Source organism: Hydractinia symbiolongicarpus, chromosome 15 (assembly GCF_029227915.1).
Source record: "Hydractinia symbiolongicarpus strain clone_291-10 chromosome 15, HSymV2.1, whole genome shotgun sequence".
NCBI lineage: Eukaryota > Metazoa > Cnidaria > Hydrozoa > Anthoathecata > Hydractiniidae > Hydractinia > Hydractinia symbiolongicarpus.
This window is the reverse complement of record NC_079889.1, coordinates 8,372,810-8,396,937: the sequence shown is the minus strand read 5'-3', so window position 1 is coordinate 8,396,937 and position 24,128 is coordinate 8,372,810. Positions and strand designations below refer to the sequence as shown.

Here is a 24,128-nt window from a genome sequence, read left to right as displayed (position 1 = left end):
TTATTTTAAAATCGGTCGTTATGAACAGAATAATTTAATTTTACCCCGGTTTACCATATGCACGACGTATCCCATGGAGACAAGTTGTTTATCAACTGAAAAAAGAAAACCGAAGCGAAGAAGGTTGTCTGTTGGTTGAAAGAAGGTTGAAAGTTATTCCAAACAGACATGTCAACGCTTACTCATCATGAGGTTAGCTTAAAGCTTATTTGTTCTTCAATATTTTTCATTTTGGTGTTCTGGGACCGACGTTGCTTCCTTTTATAGAAAATCTATTGAATTCGAATATGAATGTAATTCGGATTTTAAAATGCAAGAAACAAACTGTTGTTGTCTAACGAATTTGGTGTTGTTGGGTAGAAATATTTTTTAAACATAAAAAATAAAAAAGGAAGATGATATAACATTACAAAGAAAATTGATTGAAGATGTATCAAACAATTGTATACACTTCCAATTTATTATCTTTGGGACATAGCGAAGTTTAGTATACGAAGTAAAAAATTGATTGAACTTTCATCCAGAGAATGCTAGCTAGCAACCTACTGAGAAAGTGTAAAAAGCAGGTGTGTTGTTCAGACTATTTAGTAGAGAAATGAATTTGGTGCATAACGATTTTTTAGCCGTTTTTGCTTTCAGGGCTAAATTTTCGCTTTTTGTAAGAATATACTCTGAACAATGGATCAGAAGTTAGGAATACCCTAAGAATATGTCTAATTTGATTGTTTGTTCTAAATATGAAAATTCGTATGACGCACAAAATTGGTTAGGAGTTTCTTTTTTTATTGTCTATCAAACAAACTTTTTTCTGTCCAAGCAATGGGCCGTTACATGTAGGAGAAATTGTCATTAGGTATAATAAGTAACAGTGGGCTTTATTTTATTAAGGCATTATATATTTTCAGGCCATAGTCATGCTATGAACATATTAAAAATAATAAGGATAGTATTTGTCAAACAATATAAGAAGAAGGCTGAAACGAAAACACTCTATTCTTATAAAAACAGCGTGTATATCCTAGAGAAGAATTTAATAAAGTGTAATTTTTCCGTTGTTAGTGTTTTCAACACTACGGAGTGTTATTCAGTGTTGGTGTCCTTATTCTAAACATAACCAAATGTAAGAAAACATTAAATCAATGTGTGTGCATCTGTTACTTTACAATCTTTGGAAATGTATTCGATTCTTAAATTCGAAAACGCTGCATTGTTATCATGCACGGCCATACACGGCACGTTCGGGCTGTTTTTATATACATAAAATCAAAATAATAGAGTTTCTTAATTATGAGTTTGGGTCTGTAAGATAAACTGTTCTTTTAAAATTATGGATTAAAATATTACGAAGGATATTCAATATAGCGAAGTTTTTATACTTCTCTTTCATGTGTTAACTGTCGATTTTGACTGAATAGCTGATTTGGTATGATGCATTATATACCGTACAATGTGAAATGGTTGTAACAGCTTTTTTGTATGACTTCGAAATATGTTGGATTTTTGACATGGCCAAGCAAGCATATAGTTTTAGTAGATTTAGCTTTTTACATAACAGTTAAAACACACCTTCAATCTTGTTGGACATTTTGTTGTTGTTGTTGCATGTTCTTATATTTTGAAACAGTTTGTTTTAGCGGGCATAAATATCGAATAATGCAATTGTGAGCAACCTCGATCCTAGGTTTTATTTTCTTTTTTTGCCGTCCCGTTATAAAAAAGAGACAAAGAACCCTGGCTCGTGGTTGGATTGTGAGTTACTTTATTGTACGTTTTTATTTGGCACATGGATTTAATAAGAAATTCAGTGAATTCTTCCACGGGAATACGGGTTTCTCGTATTCCCTGCCTTGTTTTCAAGTTGCCTTAGAACCGAGGCTTGGTAGAATATTGTCAAAATGACTACGGAAAGTGGAAGAAACACTGCTGTGAGTAAAGAAGAATTGTTGGAACTGTTATTAAGAAATATTGATTTACCAATTGCAATTATTAACGAGTCAAAAAAACAAGTTGTTGAATTAGATACTTGGGGAAAGTCTTTGTCTCTTCTTCCTGCGTTCACAATAAAAGAAATTGAAGAACATCGTTTAAGAAGTGGGAAAACGCCAGAGAGTTCTATAATAAAAACTCCTGATCGTGGGAGAAAGTTTAAAAATGAAAGATATTTAACTTCAGATTCAGTGAGTACAAAATGGGATGAACAATGCTTTTATTTAAAATGCCGGTGTAAGGCAAGCATGAAGGAAGATAAACGAGATGTGTCTGTAGCACTGTGTAGGTCAAGTGGAAAAGTTGGCAATGCAAAATGTTCTTGTCCTGCTGGCTTAAGTGGCTACTGCAACCACATAATGGCAATCCTAGTTGAGATTGTGGACTATTCCTTAAACCAGCTCCCAAATGTGCCAGAAGAAATTTCTTGTACAAGTCGTCTACGACAATGGGGGGTTCCAGGCGAAAAGTCGAATAAAGCTCCTGTTATGGATACAGTTATTCAAAGCCAGACTACTTTACGAGGAATATCATCGACTCTATACGATCCTAGGAGAGATAAAGATACACTGCAAGATACCTTGAATTTAATGCAAGCTAAGTTGCAGGAGAGGGACAAAAAAATTGGATTTGCTTGTTGTGTACGGCCTGTTGGATTGAACCAAAAAAAAATAAATACAAAATTTGGTCAATTTGTTGTTGGTTCACCTCTTTCTTTTCACCTGAATCCAGTTGGTTTTACAACGAAAGTTGAAACAAACATAAATAAAATAAAAAATCCGTTATATAGCGAGCACGATTACACTGAACTACCCTTATTATTTATAAAGGATGAAAATGAGTTAGTACCAAAAACTTGGGTCGATACTCTTACAGAACAGAACTATCTAAATTCTATCAAAATATCTAGAGAAAAGTGCAGATTGTTGGAAACAGATACCGTTTTACAAAGTAAGAATGAGCTGTGAAAATTGTAAAAAAAAAATGGAAGATTGGTTCAAGCGAAGCACATAAGGTATTTATTCGAAAAAAAAATTTGAAAGCTTTGTTGACATTTTTTTATCCCCAAAAGAAGAACAAGATCTTCCATACGCTGTACGTGAGAATTTTAAATTGGAAACTGTATGAACCTATAGCTCGAGAAAAATATGAAGATGTATGCAATTTTACTTAAACCGCGATGTCGAAGTACGAGAAACTGGATGTGTAATTCAACCAAACCTTTTTTGGCTTGTCGCAAGTCCTGATGGACTTGTCAGTGATCGATCAGTTGATAATAACAACATATTAGGACTAGTTAAAATTAAATGCCCCAAAAGTAAAGAGAATCACAATATACACGACCTAATTTCCGACAGCTCGTTCTATGTTAATAAAATTGATGGCAAACTTGCTTTTAAAAAAGATCATCCCAGTGGATCTTACACTCAAATTCAGATGGCAATGGGCTTGTCAGGAGCTATGTTTTGTGACTTTGTTGTTTTTGTGTTTGATGGATTGATTATTGTTAGAACTCTTTTTGATGTAAATTGTTTTTATGAGTTAATTCCCAAGGTATTTATAAAAAATACATGTTGCCTCAAATTGCAGAAAAATGTGATGAAATGTTCCTAAATAATTAGCAAATATTTCTTGGGTTTAAGGCAATTTCTATTTTCTCAAAGTTCATTTCGTGTTTTGTTTCTTTAATGTGTTTGGACATTCCAGAGACGTTTTCTTTATCGTTTTTTGCGCCATTTTTGTGTTCTTTTATTCGTGTTGTCAACTTCCTTCCTGTTTCTCCTATGTAATATTTTCCACAATCTCCACACGTTACTTTATACACATAACCTGATTCATTGTCTTGGTTTCCGTTTTTCAATATTTTGTTGCCTTTTACAACATTTTGTAGCGCTTTGTTTTTCGTATGTGTTAATTCTACATTAAATTTCTTGCATACTCTGGCGATTTGTTCTGAGATGCCTTTTTCATAGCGTAAAAACAATCGAATTGAATTCGTGTCGTCATCTGTCTGGTTTCTTCCATTACATTCTTTGTTTAATGTTTCTTTTATCGTTTTTGTTACGATGTTCTTGGGAAACTCATTTAATTGCATAGTTTTTTGTATATAATTCAATTCTTCTTTGAGGTCTGTTTCTTCTGTGCAAATGGTTTTTGCTCTTCTCGTTAAAGTTTTAATTGTCGATAATTTTACGTGTAAAGGTTGGTTTGACGTATAATTAGTGTATTGTCCCGTATGCGTAGGTTTTTTATACACTTTTGTTTTCACTGTATTATCATCTTTTCTCATTATTAAACAATCCAAAAATGGGATCTGGTCATCCTTTTCTTCATCCGCTGTGAATGAATGTTAGTCAGCTCATTTAAGGTGTCCTCGGTTTTATGTTTTGTAACAGTGAACGTATCGTCTACTTTTCTTAGCCAAATTCTTGCTGCGTGTAACATTGAGTAGATACTATTTTCTTCTATTCCTTGAATGTAGATTTCGGCAAAACATGGCGACGCAGGTGATCCGATGAAGAGACCATCCGCCTGGTTGTAGAATTTGTTTCCTATTTTGAAGGTCATAAATTCAACTGAGATTTTCACGAGACGTACTAAGGCTTCTTTATTAACATTTGTTTTAAAAGTGTCTTCTCTGATTCTCCTTTCTACTTCATGTATGACTTCAGATTTTGGTAGGGAAGGGTACATATCTGCAATATCAAAACTCACCAACTTCTCATTCTCGTCCAAATTAATTTCTTTTACTTTGTTAACAAATTGCTCCGTGTCTTTTATGATTTTGCTGATGTTGTTAGATCTTTAAGTTCTTTACTAACAAATTTAGCAATTTTGTAGAATACAGATCCTTGAGTGTTTATTATAAGTCTGACCTTTAGTGGGTTTTTATGAGTTTTTAATGATGGTCTTGCCATAGGTGTTGACGGCGTAATTTGTTTTAATTGTTTCATTTGTTCTATCGATAACATGTTTTCTTTTCGGAGATTTGCGATTACTTTGTTAATAGCCGTTTTTGCTTTCTCAATATTAGCACCTTTCAGTTCTACATATCTCTCTTTGTTGGATAATTCTTGATTAATTAATTCGTCTACTTTTTGTTGCGAAATTATGCATGTTGCTCTGCCTTTGTCGTTTTCCATCAAAATAAGTCTATTTTGTTTTAACCATTCATTTAACCCATTACACAGCTCATTTGTAATATTTGTTAATTTAGTGTTTTTTCCTTTTTCCATAATTCTTTTGCATTCAAATCGAAATCCATTTGCCATTGAAGGTGAAGAAAATGATTTTGCTGCTTCTTCGATTCCACAAATCATGTCAATTATAGGTAATTTCTTCGTTGAAATTTTGAATTCGAGACCCTTTGACAATAACGGAATAAATTCATCAGGAATTTCAATACCAGAAAAGTTTAATAGCGTTTTTGTTTGGTGTTCTTTCTTCCCTTCTGGTGTTATCTCCTTATTTTGTTTGAACTTTTTCTTTAGTAATATTTCGAATTTTCTTGACAGATGCATGTTTTTGTGTTCAATTTTCTTTGAATGTCTTTTCTTTGTGAGTTTTAGAAGGTTTGCATAATCAGTAAGAGATAATGTATCTTCTATCAGATTTTCGTTTTTTTTGTTTTATCTGTTGTTGTTTCCAGCGTTTAGAGTAATTTTTTACGATCGAACGATTCAATAATTTCTTTTCAGTATCTTTTATGAACTTTTTCGTTACCGGTGAAGCCGATCTCCTTCCTCCAATTCTACAGTGTATTGGTGTAATACCCGATCTCTTGCATTTTGACAAAAATTCAATATCTTGATTGAGAATTTTCACCATTTTGTCAGCATCTTGAAATTCATTTATACATTTAACAATATTCTCCCCATACTTGTTTTTAATGAATTCTTTATAGGTTTGCCTTTTCATAGTTAATTAGCAAATATTTCTTGGGTTTAAGGCAATAAATAACAAATTAAATTTGATAAATTTTCTCCCTGATCTTTGTCAGAGCATCTTCAGATCACAACTAAAAACGTCTTTCAACATGCATGTACAAAATGTTAAAAATTCTCTTGATAAAAATAAAATGTATAAAAATCGTTTATTAACAATAAAAGTCGTTAAAAATTATAATATGTTTTCCCAAATTTCAGATAATCGTCTTATTTCATCTTTTTTGTTCAATAAATCCGATTTGTGTTGTTTAATCGCTAATGCCTCTTTAAATTTTCTTTTAATAAAATTGTTTTCCCTATAGAGAATTTCTATTTTCTCAAAGTTTCGTGTTTTGTTTCTTTAATGTGTTTGGACATTCCAGAGACGTTTTCTTTATCGTTTTTTGCGCCATTTTTGTGTTCTTTTATTCGTGTTGTCAATTTCCTTCCTGTTTCTCCTATGTAATATTTTCCACAATCTCCACACGTTACTTTATACACAACACCTGATTCATTGTCTTGGTTTCCGTTTTTAAATAGTTTGTAATTATATTTTTACTAAGTTTAACTATTTTCTAGATGTTGAAAAGTGAAATACCACAAGACATATATATATTATATATATATATATATATATTATATATATATATATATATATATATATATTATATATATATATATATATTATATATATATATATATATATATATAAATATATATATAAATATATATATATATATATATATTATATATATATTATATATATATATATATATATATATATAAATATATATATATATATATATATTATATATATATATAAATATATATATAAATATATATATAAATATATATATATATATATATATATATATATAAATATATATATAAATATATATATAAATATATATATAAATATATATATAAATATATATATAAATATATATATAAATATATATATAAATATATATATAAATATATATATATATATATATATATATATATATATATATATATATATATATATATATATATATATATATATATATATATATATATATATATATATATATATATATATATAGGCATAAAATGTTAGAATTTAATAAGAACTAATTCTGTTTTTGTATAAAAGGTGGTAAAAAGTCACATAAAAGACAACAAACCGTCCAAATTTGAATCACCCAGCAATGTAGTGTCAATGGTATTTCATTTCTTATAACTTTAAACTTTTTAACCCTTTGTATTGCACGTTCAACATGTAGTATTCTTACTGAAGCAATTGTTTGACTTTCTTTTACTTCAGCAGCAGTTAGTTGGTCTCTGCCTCCCAAAAATGAAATTTGTTTTCTTTCTGTCTGAGTTTTTTGAGGACGAGTTTTACTACTACCTGCGTATACTTCTTGTGAATTCATTTTTTATTTTTGTTTGCTAACTCAACCATAAGATAGTTGAGCTTTAGCTTCATAAAACTTATTTAGAACGCATTTTAGCATTGACTACAGGTTCTCATTTGTTTTTTAAAAAATATTTCAAAAGATTTGGCAGGTAAGCACGTTTTTAATGTGCTCAAAACTTTTCGAGGGTCAGGTTTTAAAAAACGATTTGATTTCGCCTACTTTGTTTACATTTTACCATTCCAAGCCTCGTTTCCATGTATAGCGAAGTATTGCGCAATCGAATACGAGAAACCCGTATTCGGCTAGTGTAGAGATTTACAAAGATCATTACCCTGAGAAATTTAATGAATGTGTTAGAAATATAAATTGGTACAGATTATACGAATTTAATGACGTTGACAAAGGAACTAACTCGTTCACAGAATCGCTTAGAAACGCTTTTGATGTAAATGCACCTATTAAAATAAAAACAGTAAGCGGAAGAGATGCTCCGGTTACGGTGGCCCATTTATGACACTTTTAATATTTAAACATTTTTTTTAAATCCTAACTGTCGCCGCTAGTTATGCCACCAGTTATAAGTGTCGCCGCTAGTTATGCCGCTAGTTATAACTGGCGCCGCTAGTAATAACTGTTGGCGCTAGTTAAGCCGCCAGATATAACTGTCGCCGCTAGTTATAACTGTCGCCGCTAGTTATGCTGCCAGTTATAAATTTCGCCGCTAGTTATGCCGCCAGTTATAACTGTCGGCGCTAGTTAAGCCGCAAGTTATGAAAAAGACCATATGATGGAGTGCAAACTCTCCCCCTCTGATAATAACAAAGATGGCGGCTCACGTGGATAAGCACGAAATGCCCTCTTTAGCAGTATCTCCTCCTGATAATGATATAACTGAACAATGTGATCACTTGGAGAGTGTTAATCGAGTCAGTTTTGATAACGTTGATTGATACGACAAATAAGAAAAATATTTTGTACACTAGGCAAAAATAATGCTTTACCAGTTCATATTTAGCTACTAGCCAGGTTTGTAGCTAGCTACGCCTTTTAGTACAGCTATATTGGCTATTTATTCAATTCTCATACCTTTTTTAGCTAGCTAATTACCCGAAGTGAAACCATAGTTTTTTTAATTTTGGAATAAACGCTTTTTTAGGTTTGTGCACATTTTGAATCAAGGAAAGTCAAGAAAGAAGTTATAGAAAAGTATAGGGCAAATAGTGTTAGTGCTTGTTTTTAGCTATAGTTCTCATATACATATATGCAGTTAGCTGTATTAATAAGATCCAAATACTCTTTAAGTTAACTTGTGTTGCTTGAAGAAGACAAAGTGACTCTGTATTTTTAAATTGTGTATGCTTTGTTTAGATGGATGAGGGTGCAATTTGGAATTGCACAGATGTCGATCTTGAAAATCTTGGCTTGATAGAACGTGGAGACATCATATCTGTGAAAGGATTTTGTATGCCAATGGGGAAAAACAAAGATAAAGAAGTATTAATAAATACCATGTTTTGGGGTAAATTCAATTGTAAAAGGAATGGGAAAGTTTTGGTCTGGATTTTCGCGTGAAATGTTCCATTCCATATATTCATGCATCGTACCGAATCCAGAGCGTGTGATAAATTCTTTGTTAGTAAACGAATTGCAGCAAACATATGCCAAAATTGGCATAACTAGCGCCGCCAGGTAGGAATTAAAAAAAATGTTGTATTAAAAATGTCATATATGGGCCACTGTATCCGGTTAAAAAAAGACATTAGGCGATATACAGACAATAAGAATCGACTTTTAAAAGCCTAAAAAAAACTAAAAGTGAAGATGACTGGGAGGAATATCGATGGCATCCAATAAATGGGAAGGGAAAGTGAGGGAAGTAAATAAGAAAAATCATCGTAACCTGATTGAAGAAAACAAGTCTAACTTAAGAAAATTTTGGGATGCTGTTAAAGCGGTATTTCCTTCTAAATCAAAACTGTCTATGGGATTTTCAAGTAAATGCGATAATAAAACTCTAGCAAACCAATTTTCGAGATACAGTTGAACTCAATTAATTCGAACTCCTATAATTCGAATAATCATATACTTTATGGGGGCGAAGAAAGTCAAGAAATGTGAATTTTTTGTAAGTGACTTAATTTTTTCCTGACCGAAATTTCCCCTAATTATTTTTTCCCTGACTAGTAATTTTACCCGCTTTTGTTATACCGACTAAGAATTTACCTCGATTTTTTTCTTTTATCCTAAATTTTTTTCTTATTGTTACCTTAATTAATTACAAGGGAGATTACAAAAAAAGATCAGGGACATTAAAAACATAATGGAAACAAAAAGGAAACAACATTTTGTGTTTAACAAACATGAAACAATCATCAATCAACTATAACATCAGTAGTTCGTTTAAGTCAAACAACGAATGGTCTCTCAGTTGCTTTAAAGACATTAAAAACCAAATCACTACGAGTGCTGGTACATCTCAAACATCCACTTGACATGTAATGGTATGACCTGTGACAAATTTAGTAAAACGTCTACGTCTGGTGGAGCTTTGCCTTCGTTAAGCTGGTTTGTAACCTTTTTAGCATACCACATGTTGTCTTCGATAAAACACTTAGCTGGCTTGTTGACTGTATAATCAAGTGGCTGGAATTTGCTTGTTATATTATGAGGAACAATTATAAGGGCACAATAATTGTCACGGCAAAGTTTAGCGATTTCATCATTATCTTGTCCCTTAAAAGTGTCTATTATAACAAGACTTATCTGCTTATCTGGATAACCTTTGGCTCGGCGAACATTATTAAAATGAGTCAACACAATCTTGTTAAAAAAGCTAATTAATTTTTTAGTGTTAGACCAGTGATTTTCAGAAAATGTTACGTCAAAATTGGTTGGAAAAGAATATTTAGGTAAACATCTTTTATCTTTGCCCTAGTAGATTAACTGAAATGGAAGAAATTCACTGGACACGAAAATAGCAAATGTTGCAGGTATTTGCGGTTTGTCTTCGATGTTAATAGTGACTGTTTCTACACCTTTTACGTCAAAAGTGTATTAACCAGGACTTAAATAAGACATTGGTGTTTGATCCAAATTGATAACCAGTACTTTAGGAATATCATGTTCGACAATGACGTGAGAAATCTTCTTTTAAAAAGATAGCTTTTCCTCAAAAAAATTGTTTCGTGAGCTCAATTTTTCCTGTCGTACCTTTCTTTTCAGTCCAGTTCATTGATTTTATAACTTCTCGTGCCCAATCTTCTGTTAGCTCCAAATGTTCTCCATTTTCCTTTAGCACTGTTGGACCTCACCACCCCAATTACGATAGCTATTACGATACAGAAGCTTATGGACATTCCAGCAGCCCGTGTTCCTATTATAATGGTCTTAATCTTTTTCATCATATCATCTGACACTAAGTTTGGTCGTCCTTTCTTTTTGCAAATTGTTTTGCGCTCCTTATCCTTTCATTTTGATTTTCCAGTTGGTGATGGATGTTCTAACAAAGGTGTACTTTGGATACATTTTATTGAACCGCTCACTTTTGCCTTGGTTCAATGGATAAGTGCGTTATTTCCAGCTTCTTGTTTGATTTTGTTGTAATTTTTTGACTTGTGTTGATTATTTTATTTCATGTTCAACCACCATTAACTTTGATTGGGAAACGCATCGTCATATGTACTTGCAACTAGAACTGTGGCTTTAGTTTCTTTCCGACTCTTTAAAAAGTTACAAATATCCTTTACTTTCCCTGTCGCTCTTTATATCTTTTCACGAACTCCACAAACTCATCAAAACTCACTTGACGATGAATTTAAAGTACTTGAAATAAATTTGACACAAAAACATTTGATAAGAAATTTACATGAAAACGTTCGAACATCACAACATTCGAAATTCGAAGGTAACAACATTCGAAGTAAAGGTACCTATTTTAAGTGAAAGTATGATTTGAAGAACATCTTCAACGAGGATAAATTTGGTCTGTTTTACCAAGCACTGCACTCCAAGTCTCTACACTTCATGGTAAACGTTGCGCATGTGGAAAACATAGCAAAGTTCGCCTAACTGGTATGACTGCGTCTAACGCTTTGGTGAAAACTCTCGATGTTCGTGATAGGAAAGTCTGCAAAGCCGAGATGATTCAAAAACGTGCACCACTTTCCCTGTCGATACCGATCTCAAAATAAATCATGGATGGATAGACTACAATTGAAGAGTGGGTACGAGAGCTCGACTGTCAATTCGATTCGCAGGGCAGAAGATGAGTCTAGTTGTGCAAATTGTCCTGCTCACCCGAAAGTCACAACATTAAAGGCAATCAATTTGCAATTTTTACCACCCAACACAACTTCTTGTACAAAACCTATGGAACAAGGGTTATCAGGTATGTTTTCACATGTTTTTGTGTGTTTGCATTTGATTTGACAATGCTTTTTCAATATGCTTGCACATAGCAAGGGAAGTCGTTGCAATGCATGAAAAATAGAATGTTTTGATTAGCTCTTGCAGGTCTTCACTGTTTACTGAAAACCAAAAGTCATAAAACAGTTGTGTGAATGAGCACAAAGGTAGTGCATGCAGCCAGTGCATATTAAAGATATGGCAACACGTTTCGAAGTCTGTGGGGAAAAGGTTTCTTTGAACTATGAAATTTCATTGGTGATCATCAAAGAGTTAAAGTGTGAATCAATGATTAAAGGATAACATTCTTACATGGGTGAATGGACACCAGTGTTAGGGTCGTGTTTACAAACACGACATGAACCGGCATATGAAATCTATAAATATGCTGTCGCTGTAAATAAAAAAGAAAATGTTGTTGGCCATTTAAAAAAATGAAAGAATGGTCGATATGCTAAAACAATCTTTTACCTTTTGTGAGCGAGTGTCATGAACATTGATAACATTAATGTCACTGGGAAGAGAGTCGATCTGGAGAAGGAGAAGGCTTGCATATACCGTGCAAAATTTTATTCCAAAGAGAATAATAATATCCAAAGATTCTAAAGATACAGTTAAAACTGTGTCCTTTGTAACAATTTCATTTAGATATTCAAATATAAGAATGTGACAAGGTTTTCAATGAAATACATACGGAAAATGAAGCAATTTGTTAGTTTTCTAACGGTTTTCCTGGATCAATTTTCCTGAATGTTTATCTTCCTTACAAAACTTTTATTTTAAAATGCAAATTTCATATTGGGTATTTATCATATTTTTTCTTTTTCTTTCTATATCATTAAAGGCCATATACCGATCCCTTGTCATTCGAAAGATCATAACAGGGTTAGACAAGAAGACAGAGCTGCCAACACATCAATCCAGAAGCCATGATGATGCTAAAGACAGCTTGGGATGATGTATTTAAAACAACTATCGTAAACTGTTTTCGAAAATCAGGAATTTTAATAGACGATGATGACAACCCTTTCAAGAATATGACCAATGATTCAGATGATGGAAGTGCTTATGAGCAAGGTAGCGAGTTTTTGATGAGCTGAATTTCGATTTAGACCAACTTCGCAAAGTCGGACCCGACATGACAACTGAAGATTTAGATACTCCCTTGTGGATTTAGACATAAAGCTTATGACCAATGAATTACGTTGTCTGTCGCAGAAATAGTGAGTGAGTATAAAGAGGTCGAGATTGTTGATGTTGACGATGCGAATTTTTTTCCCCAACACCGGCAGCATCATTAACCGCGGGCAGTATCATTTAACCCGTTGGCAGTATCCAGGCTAAATAGCCGAAGAAATCAAATAAAGATGGCGGTAAAGCAATGAAGAGTTTACATTTTTACTTTTTTCTTCACTGTGAAATATAAGTATTGTATTGCTTTCATAAACTACCCAAAAGAAAATGTGTTCAACGGAGTAAGGAAGACACACTCTGTACTGCTCGTGTTGCTTATTTGTTCTCGCTTTATAAATGTGATGAACTGAAAGCCATAGTAGCAGATATCCTTCAATTCGATGAAAATGAAGAAAAGATTGTTAGTGTGAAAGGATCTGTAAAAAGATTCAAATCCAGTGTTGAGTGCAACATAAAATTTAAAGAAGAATTTCTTGAAAATTATCAAGCTAAAACTAATGAAACTTTGAGGAGACTTACTCCGAGACTGGCAAGAAAGTTTGTATAGAAAATGTGCATATTATAGAAACGATTTAGATATTTATATTATCTTATTCAGATATCATGGGAAAATTCAGAAAGTTCGTTTATTGTGAACTTCAAACAGATATGGGGGAAGTTTACGATGATCTCCTAGCTAGTTTCGGACCAAAGTATCCTCAATTGACATCATATTGGGAAAACGTTTACGATATTCGCGAGAATTGGTGTTTATGTTACAGCTAACATTGAGAGGAAATAATAAAAACAACTTTGTAGAGGCACAGTTTCTGGTGTTGAAGGATAACATCTTAAACAGAACAAAGGAGGTAAACACAAGTTTTTACCCCTCTTTTGATTGAAGCTGAAGTTTCCTTGTATAGCTATTGTGATTACATCACCAAAAACAAACTTAAATCTTTTTAATATTTAGCGACAGCGCAGGAGCAGGCGTTCAGGACATGTTTCGAACAGATTCGATAAATGATGAATTTTGTTCAAATGTGATAGGTAACATTTAAATTGTTTACTTTTTCAGTCAATTTGAGATAACACGTCAAAATCTTTGATGATTTCCTTAGGTGCGCTGATAAAATCGTTAAAAAGCGACATCAATAGTTTTTTTCTGTAGATGACCGTATTATTTTCCAAAATATTAGCGACAACGAACGCGTCACGAAAAAACCTGGGCGAACAATGGCTTCGAAAGCAAAGTTTTTGACACCACAGACCTCTGTTACAACTACTACTACTATCAAAAACGACAATAAACAATGACTGTATTTTTATTCGGAATGTAATTTTTCATGTCTTTTCAAATTTCCATGAGTTGAAAATTGTTTCTTACAAATATTACACAGATACTTTTTGTTTCATGTACTGCCGCGGTATGCCTCTTTAATGCTTGTTGCGATAAAAAGAACAGATTGCAAACAGCGCACGTGATTGTCTTCTCATGTATCTTCTTGTGTTTTTTTAAAGAAATTTTGTCTCCAAATTCTTTCTGGCAAATGTCACAAGTACATGTTCCACAATTCTTGCTGTGATAGCTATATTCATTTGGTGATACGAAGGACCTCTCGCATTTTGCACGCATCAACTGAGCAGTTTGACTCAGTCCTCCTCTTCTCGCATCCTCTGTCCTTTTTTCTTCCATTCCTACAAAGAAATTTCTTTTGCTATTCGATTCAAACATGAAAAATAGAAATTAAATAACGTATGTAACCTTCCCAACCTCTTGCCTTTACTTTTCTCGTAGCATTGTCAAGTGCCTTCCATCTTCCAGATCCGATTTTGCTCATTTCCGCAAGTTCAGGTGCATCATTCGCAATGGTTGCTTCATTCATCAACATGTTCTGTTTTAAATAAAAAAAAAATCAATAAAATTTATAAATAGGAATGCGTGTAAAACTGAAGTAAAATGTACATACCACTGTTTCGCGATAGAACAAATGAAATCCGTTTATCTCGCTACTTTTCGCTTTTTAGCTGTCAGCTGCTAAAACAGAAGTTTAAAAGATATATTTTCTTCATTGAAAACAAATCAGTGAATCAATAATTTTTATGAGCAAACAAAGAATTAAATCAAGTAGCTACAGGTCACAAAAAAGTTATAGTGCAAGTATTATGCAAGTTAGAAACAACTGATTCTTTTACTTCGTAGCTGATAGCTTTTCCACACTCTTATTCTGTATTGTTTCTTTGTTTCGTTAAGTTTAAAGTTTCCACGTGCATTTGCGGCACAAGCACCCTAGCGTGTCAAAAGACCATCCCCGATAAAAAATAAAAAAAACTCCATGGATACTGCCAACGGATAAAATGATGCTGCCCATGGTCAATGATACTGTCTACGGTGTAGGGAAAAAAAATTCGCAGTGACGATAGCTCTAATGATGGCCTCTCCTGTCGACGATCCAGGAAAAGACTCTGAAGAAACTGACGTTGTTTGAGATCGATCCAAAGTTTGATACTCTGCTGTCGGAAACGTCCGATAAGATCAACCATAGAAGATTGATTAATAGGAAACAGAGTAAATTGATATTAAAAAATTTGTAACACTTGTTTTACATGAAAATAGTAACTTATTTCTCAAATACTACGCGTTGTTTTACTCCATAGAATGTCGCAACATTGATAATTAATAGCGCCGTAAGCCCATTAACACTTCCACACCAAAATTCGGCCGAAAAAAGTCAAACTCCTACAATTTGAAACTCATGTCATTCGAACAAATTTTGAATCCCCTTGGAGATTCAAATTACATGAGTTCAACTTTACTTCGGTAACATTGTTAGCAAGCTAAAGTGTAAAGTTACTTCGTTCTCGAACAACGTATTGAAATATCACGAAAGAAAAGCTTTACCAATGAATTAAAGTACAACACATGGTACGCAAAAGAGCTTGTTAAGCAGCTGAATGAAGGCAAAGTCTGCCATCTTAATTTACTCTAGTTTCTTATGCAGATAATTTAACGAATGTTACAGAAGACAGTCATGGGCATTTTACTGTTCTGAACCAGGTTGGGGAAAAGAATGATAATGATAATTTTATAATAAAAACTGTGCTAGAATTTAAAAAAAACTCTAAGGTCAAAGAAATAGATGCAATACAATTTGCTGCTAAATTGGCATTGCAAAAAACCTTTTATAATAAAGAATAAAATCACGAAGAAGTAAACAAGGGTCTACAAAAGGTATTTAAGTTTTGGTAATAACTAAAATTAATAAAGACTGCGACACGTAATGCTATAAAAAACTACCGTTTTAAGAGTACTGCAGGTCTTAATGTCAATCAGTACATAAGCATGTGTAAAACAGGTCTACAAATGGTTATAACAGAATAGAAAGAAAATAATTTACAAAGAGGTGGCAAGCCACCGCAATGATGAACTCAACCTGTTAGGTCTTTAGAAACAAGCTAGAGGTTGTACTCCTCTAGAGAATATGCCTCTAAAAGCACAATTCTCCCTTTTTACAAGGAATTAAAAAAAAATATAAAAAATAAAAATAAAATAAAAAGGACACAACACATTTGAAAAGATGAACAAAACTTTAACCAAGGGCAGGTAGGTTTCGACCCATATTTCTGAACCTAAGTACCCTGGATGTCTAGCTGGGTCACCTCGAAGAGGTCCGCGGACGGTCATCAGCAGAAACGAGACATCCCTATCTTCCTAAAATTAACTTTGACCACTTTCTGTTCAACTGTGCTATTCTTTGTTTTTAACTCAGGTAATAAGTGCAGTCGTCACTCTCCAAAGACAAGACCTAGTATGATCAAACCCCCTTGCTACTTAATTTTTATTTGATTTTGTTTTATTTTTGACCGGGGTAATAAGTGGAGTCGTCACTCTCCAAAGACAAGACTGAGTGTAGTCAAGCCCCCTTGACTCATTCCGGTTAAAATATTCTTATCTCAGCTCTTCTAAAAAGAAAACATATGACTCGTGACTGTTAATGAGGCGGTCATTACAGAAAATTACTGCTCTATCGTTGCAATGTATCCACCTGTGTACCATTTGGTCGAAGGCTATGGTTGTGTAGTGACCATTATTTAAGTTGCCGCAATGGTTGATAATAGCCCTTAATTGAAAATTTTAACGAAATTTCACTTCTCCATCTACGGTTAAAGTTATGGATAGGGTACCAGGGTAAGCAGTAATACGAGAGGCAATTTTTGACACAAGGCCGTTGGCACTGGCAAAACATTTTAGCTGTAAAATGAGATGGGAACCGCACGACACTACCTCTTTTTCAACTAGAGCAGTTTGATGAGCGTCGCAAACATGGCAGAAGTAGGCATTGGTGTCTGACAACTCCTCGTATTCGAAGAAATTATCTAAGGAAGATTGTAACGTAGGGTGCAGAGAAAGTTGGATGCATGGTGCTATAACTTCTGAGGAGCTGGTAATATGACATGAATTGCAAGTGGTTGATGTCTTGATGCCAATACTAAAGACTTCCAAGAAATGGAAAGTCTAATGACAGACCAGGTAGGAGATATTCAAGAACCTCGGGGACGTCGTGCTGAGCAAAGATATTAAATGCACTTCCCTTCGGAGCTGAGATATGATGTTTCATAGCACGCAAAAAATGGGAGCGATCAACTGGACTTCTAGAAACAGCCAAACTTTGAAGAACACCTACAAATGCTTTGCCTAACTTTGAGGTTGTTTTGCTGACAGAAATGGCTTCTTTAACTTTTGGAAGGTTATAAAAATATTGTAAGATGGAGTTTGCATAACATGTGTTTCCCAAGTTTATGAGACCGCTATTCCTAAAATCAGGGTTAGATGGCAATGCGACTGTTGTTTTGGACGACCTTGTAGCAAGTTTTTCGGTTTTTTTGATTTTACAAGATTTTGTGTGATTTGCGGAAGATTTCTCAGGGGTTTTTGATTTCTTACATTCCATATTTGTAACAGAAGAAACTTCAGGACTGATTGGGGCCTTTTCAGGCTCAACCCAAGTGGTAGAATTTCGAGACATCCAGATGTAAAAAGAAGCACTCATGGAGGTAAAAGTTAGGGATTTTAATAGGGAACGTAAAGGCTTGTTAGGGAAACAAAGGCGACGAAAACAGGTCCTTACTGATTCTGAACAGAAACCCCTTGCACCCACCTCAATGGCAAAGAAATGCACGATCCATCCATTGTTTTTCATAGCATAACAAAGTGAAGAATATTTGCTAAGCTTTCGTTTGTGCCAATATTCCGTGTTCTCTTCATATGGACAAGTCAGTTCTAACATAATTACAGTTTTGGAAGAACTGGATATTAATAACACGTCTGGGCGTAGTTGTGTTATTGCAATGTATGGTGGAACAACTAAAACGGAATCTAAATCTGACAGTATTTTCCAATCGGAAGCAAGGTGAAGAAGGCCTGGACACTTTGTATGTCTCTTCTTAGATGGTGATTGACCGGCCGGAATGAAATTAATTTTGTTGCACTTGGAAACCTTAAGAGGTTCATATGATACCAAAAACTCTTTTAATGCCTTAACCAAAACTATTAAAGCCGAGTCATGACGGCATGTGTATCTACCCTGCGTAAGGGAGGTCCTACAGGCACCCAATATGTGAGAGACATTTGAGGATGGTTTCTTGCACAGAATGCAACTTTTGTCTTTCTCAATTTCCCATCTCACAAGATTGGTTGGAGAGGGAAGGGTGTCGTAGGTTGCCCCTATACAAAAGGAAGTTAGACATTGTGGCAGTGAAAGAATTGTTCTCCAAGATAAATCATTTTTCACATAAGAGCACCATTTCGTCCAATTGCCTTGCAAATGCAACTGTACAGCTCTGGCATGGTAAATATCTTCTTCATTTTCTTCAATGATATTGGAAACAAGCTTTCGGTAAGCATAAGTGCCTTTTGGTGGTATATTCTTGTGGTCTAAGAGCCCTAAGCCAGGCTCGCCCAGTCTGATGCAAACCTAAAATCCTTTTGAAATTTAGCTGACTATCCGCCGAAAGAACTGCATCACTAACTTTCCAATTTCCAGCTTTCAAATCTGGTACGCACTTAGACACACAAGGGTCGACAGAATCTTTTAGTAACAGATGTCCACTGATTTTGGCAGATTTGAGAACAGATGCAAGACTTTTCAGGGGAAGAGGACAAGGCGATGTCGAGGAATATAAGGAAATGTTGGAAATTGAATGATGTAGTTTTAACCATTTCCTATTAAAAACAGAAAATCTTTGCTCTAGTTTTGTGATAGTAGATAGAGAAACTTTATAAATTAATAATGGCCAGCGGATTCTGGGAATTAACAGATGGTGTAAGAACAAAACCTTATGGACCCCTTTATGAAAGGACCTGTCTATAGCCATAAGTTTGTCTTCGGCATCATTTAGAAATTCTTGTATTGCAGCAGAATCAGACAAGGATGAGTTTATTGTTCTGCCTAAAAACCTAATTGGATTAGAATGAATGGATGGAATTTTTTCGCTGCCAACTGTAAACGGTGAACTTTGGACGACTTTTCCCTTATCAATAACAATGCTGCGTGATTTAGAAGGCCTAAACGACATGCCTACCCAATGAAGAGCTGTTGTACACCTGTTTAATAAATTTTGAGTACTTGGAATTGACGTGGACATTAAGAACATATCATCCATAAAAGCTTTTATTGGGGGTTGGTCTGGGATTTTGTTTTAATTACCTTCAGTATCAATAAGGCTGGGGGTAACACACACATACTCAATAATAACGTTTATAGCTGCAAGAAATAGTATAATGGAAAGTGTACAGCCGATAAAGATTCCCCTACAGTGTTGATGCTAACTGGAAGGAGCAGAAGCCGAAAAAGACTTACTCCACAGGCTGTCGTAGTATAGCTATATGAGCCTTATCCATGATTCTGGTACGCCATAGTGTCTGAGAGCCATAAAAATCAGCGTGTGCGGAACTTAAGGGAACGCATTAGCAATAATAAGCCATATGGCTGAAAGTGAAGAATGTTGTGCCTTCGCATTCTTAAGTGTGGACCAAACAATAGACATGTGTTCCCAGCAACCCGGAACTTTTTCCATACAACTTTTTGAATGGAAGTATTAATGAAGTTGTTTTTCTTTATAATATGCGATTCTAACCGCTTGGAAATCAAACTAAAAAAGAGCTTTCCTTCAACATTCAGAAGAGCTATGGGGCGAAAATCCTTTATGTTGGATGGACAAGGTGTGTTGTTTTTAGGTATATAAACTTCTGATGCAATTCTCCATTGCACAGGAATAAAAGACTTCTTTAGACAAGCTTGAAAAATGTTAAAGAAAAACGATGCAATATGAGGACAATTCTTATATACTGTGTAAGGAATTTGGTTCAGCCTAGGAGAAGAAGCATTTCTACGAGAATGTAGGACAGCTTGGAAATCCTTGAACTTTAGCTTGGAAGAATCGAAAGCTGAGACTAGATTTGGTGGTGAAGGCAATCCAGGGAGATCTGAAAGAGGTATATGGCGTGAGGGATCGTTCAAGGTTGAATGTTTGTGTGAATCCATTTCGTCCTGGGCAACTTCAAGTTTTATTGAACATTTGGGATCTAAAATATTTTTTCCAGCTCACCTCTCCGAAGTAACCTTAACTTGGCCATTATATCATCTAAAAGGTTTTGCATGTTGCTTTTCTCAACTGGGTCAGATGTGTTCTTAAGAGTACAGAGCAGATTGTTCTTCTCGTTCACCAAACTGATGCTGCGTAAAGCTCTCCTGTTCAAACCTGATAAGTTGTGCTGGGGAAGTGACCTTACACCAAACAGGTGAGACGCATGGTAGTAAATTGTTGATTCCAACAGCTCCACTTTTTTTGACAATGGGTAAGAGCCTAGAAGATTGTGGAAAACCGCATCATCAAGGGAATTCCACAATTTTGTGTGAATTGACTTCGGCCAAGCAATAGGTTGTTTCTATTTCATAGTGCTAAGATGGTCAGGTTCTGTTGATTGCTGAGAAAGAACACTGTGGGAGTTATCCGGGTTAGCTTTCAGCAGCCGAGACTTTTCAGTGGAATCAACAGCTAGCACATCTTTCAAAACAACTTTACACGGTTTTAATGTCCAATGCTTAGTCGAAGGGAGTAACGAAGAATCACAGGTAGCAGGAAGGACAGAGGAGTTAGTAATAACGAAATCGATATCCGGAGGGGTAGTCCTAATACGGTCAGTGTCTATATCGTTGGGGGTATCATTGTTTAAAAAAATTAACTTTGTTGTAGACCATAAAAAATCTCACGGGCCGGCCTAAGCTTGGTGGGAGCGACAGATAACAATTGGGTTGGGGCTGCCAACTTTTACGCGGGCTCAGCAGGCATGTTTTTCATGCCATCCCACGACTCTACCTATTGACCCCTTGCGTGACAGTACTATCTGTCTATTGCTGAATACTTCACTTATAACTGGTGACTGACAATAGGGAGTGTGATGTTACATGCAACAGAAAAATAACAGAAGAATAACACACATACATAGACACACACAAAACAAAATAAGCAAATAAATAAAAAGTATTTCTATGCAGCATCTAACCACATCCCTACCTCTGGTTTGCTCTGTTTACCGCTACAGTCGCCCTTGTTGTGATAGTAGGATTAACGGAATTAGTACACCATATTCTTGACAGACTGAAAAAACTAGGTGATTCTAATGGATCTGGTTGGATAATGTCCAGAATTGTAGGCATGGATGTGGAAATCGATGTGTTTAAGTCACAAGAGGATCAACTTATATCTCTATCTTGTTGTTGTAATGGTGGAATTGTTTGGGGTTGTTCGACTTCGAGGTCAGCACGGTCGCTGCCATGGTTTCCTCTATCTTCTTCCTCCTCTTCCAATTTATTGTCAGTCGGTCGTTCTTTGGCTACCACAAAAACTAAAGACACCCAAGGCGATAGTAAACGTTAAAAACAATGGCAAATGTTTTATGTAGGCAATACTATCAGAAGTGCATCCAACAGACAGGAAACCCCAAGGCAAACAAAATTTAAAAACTACCTTAACAATCTTAATTTCAAGGACATTGAATTTCCAGTAGCCATCAAAGATATAAATTTTGAGGAGCAGAACAAAACAAACAAAACAAAATTTGTATGTAAGCGTTACATTAATTCTTTTTAGGTAAAATCTGCATATAATAGGCACTTTCAAATATGCCAGAAAAAGGGGTTGTTGTGGTCAATATGCCCAAGCCCTATTCAAAGCCAATTTTTACTAATTTTAATGGGTCTATGCGAGTACTTATGTGATATATGCTGACTTTGAATCCATCACACAAAAACTTGAATCGAATCAACAGGAGGATAGGGAGGATTCATAAACAAAGTACCAATAAAATAAGTTATGCGGATTTTGCACCCACGTCGAAGGTCGAACAAAGTACAAGCCAATCTTTCATCGAGGAGACAAAGGTCTTCATCAAAACTAGATTTGTAAAATCCTGTAAGATCAAGTACATCAAGATTTGTACAATCTTCAACAATCACAACCAATTCATCTGTTGTTTTACCTAGGTAATTATAATATTGTAGGCTCACAACAGGCTTGTAAAGTGTGGTTATTGGAAAAATGTCTTTCTTTCTTAGACAAACAATGGCAAGACACATCTCTTCACTTGCTACCACAACTTTTATTTCTCAATCTAGTTCAACCATGTAAGTGTCTTGCTATACTATACAAATGGCCATCAAATGTTATTAGGGAAAAATTTAAATTTCCACCTAAGTAACGTATTTTTTAGGTTAATACATTTGATTCAGACATTTTTATTTTTAGAACAGGATTGGATAACATCTTACCACCAAGTTTGGATGAATTGGAAATTTACATACCAGCACGAAAGTATTTATTGTAAACTAAATAACATTTTTTAGTGACTTATTCTAAATATCCAGAATAATGTAAAATCAAATTTGTTTTAGGTACAAAGAGAAAAAACTCAGCAAAACCAGGTCCTGAAGTGTCATCGATCTATATCACATTGTATCATTTTCCCTGTCCATCTGCCAAACCAAAATATGCTAAAGGAAACAGCAATGTAGTAAAAACACATTTTGACAGTGGGTATGGTATTTTTTATTTTAATATTTTTTGTCTAATCATTGTTATATGATTTTCCAGACCATGTTATGACATTGTTAAAAGAATAATAAAAAAAGATGTCAATTAGTATTCAAATAAATGAAGAACAATTCGATGAAGTGTTATACGAGCTGTTACAAAACCATAAAATACATATTTTAGCCAATGCTAATAAGTTTCCAGAACATGGAGTCAGTACTATTAAAACTCGTATACTGCAGGAATCTTATAGAAGGTTTAATATCATTGCACCGTCTCCTTATTATGAACTTTAACCTTTACCATCTGTTTTGACTCATCGTGCAATTCAGTCTTCAACATCAGCTTTAACTACTAATGTTTCAAGGTCAACTGTTAGTACTAATTAATGCAACCAGCCTAATGCTTACAAGTCAAATTAATTTAAGGACTTCGGAATAACTTGAAACAGTTAATGCACCAAGGTTTGTCTCAACCTTTATAACGTTTTCGAAGAAATAACTTAAACCTATTTGAGATTGACCAAAAAACTCTTCTACTCTCTCTGGATTCAGAACAATAGCTCTTAACAGAGAGGTATAACCTTGTTGCAGATGCATTTAAGCAATACCAATATACTTCTATTTTAGACTGTAAAGTTTTCATAAAATTTTTGAATGAAGAAAGTCATGACATTGATGGCTTGACTGAAGAATTTTATTCCTCATTTTGGATAAAATTTTCAGAAAAATACTTAAAAGAAGAAAATCAAAAGTATTTTACTGTTTAACCCGAACCCGAACCTGTGGAAACAGATGCTCAGCTAAAGGCAGTTAGCATGATTCTTGTGCATGGCTTTTTGTTGACAGGATACTTGCTATTGATGATTAGCAATAGTCAGTTATTCCTTATCTTGTCTGGCAAAGAACAGTCATCTGAATCTATGGCAACATCATTCTTGTCTGTTATAGGTGAAACAAACAAACAAACAAACAAACAGCTTATTTTAAAGGCAAAGAGAATGAGTTGTTGTTATGAAAACTTATTCAAGGTGTCTCTGGTTAGACTACTTTAGATTTACGAAAGCACATATTTACCATCCTCCAGTGCAATTGATGATTGTATCAAAATATTTCTAAGTTTATGATGGTTAAAAAGCCGTACTATA

At 34.3% G+C, this 24,128-nt stretch overlaps 1 protein-coding gene across 1 annotated transcript; it reads right to left on the bottom strand.

The window, feature by feature from the left end:
• Positions 1-14,448: 14,448 nt before the first annotated feature.
• LOC130628696 (uncharacterized) lies at positions 14,449-21,609 on the bottom strand. The gene is made up of 10 exons (XM_057441680.1): positions 21,467-21,609; positions 20,891-21,081; positions 20,498-20,755; positions 19,935-20,447; positions 19,597-19,653; positions 19,472-19,493; positions 18,920-18,998; positions 14,860-18,864; positions 14,664-14,784; positions 14,449-14,587 (listed from the first exon to the last, which is right to left on the bottom strand). Exons 1-8 carry the CDS (start codon positions 21,607-21,609, stop codon positions 17,380-17,382), a joined length of 2,748 nt encoding a protein of 915 aa, XP_057297663.1. The 3' UTR covers positions 14,449-14,587; positions 14,664-14,784; positions 14,860-17,379.
• Positions 21,610-24,128: the final 2,519 nt, after the last annotated feature.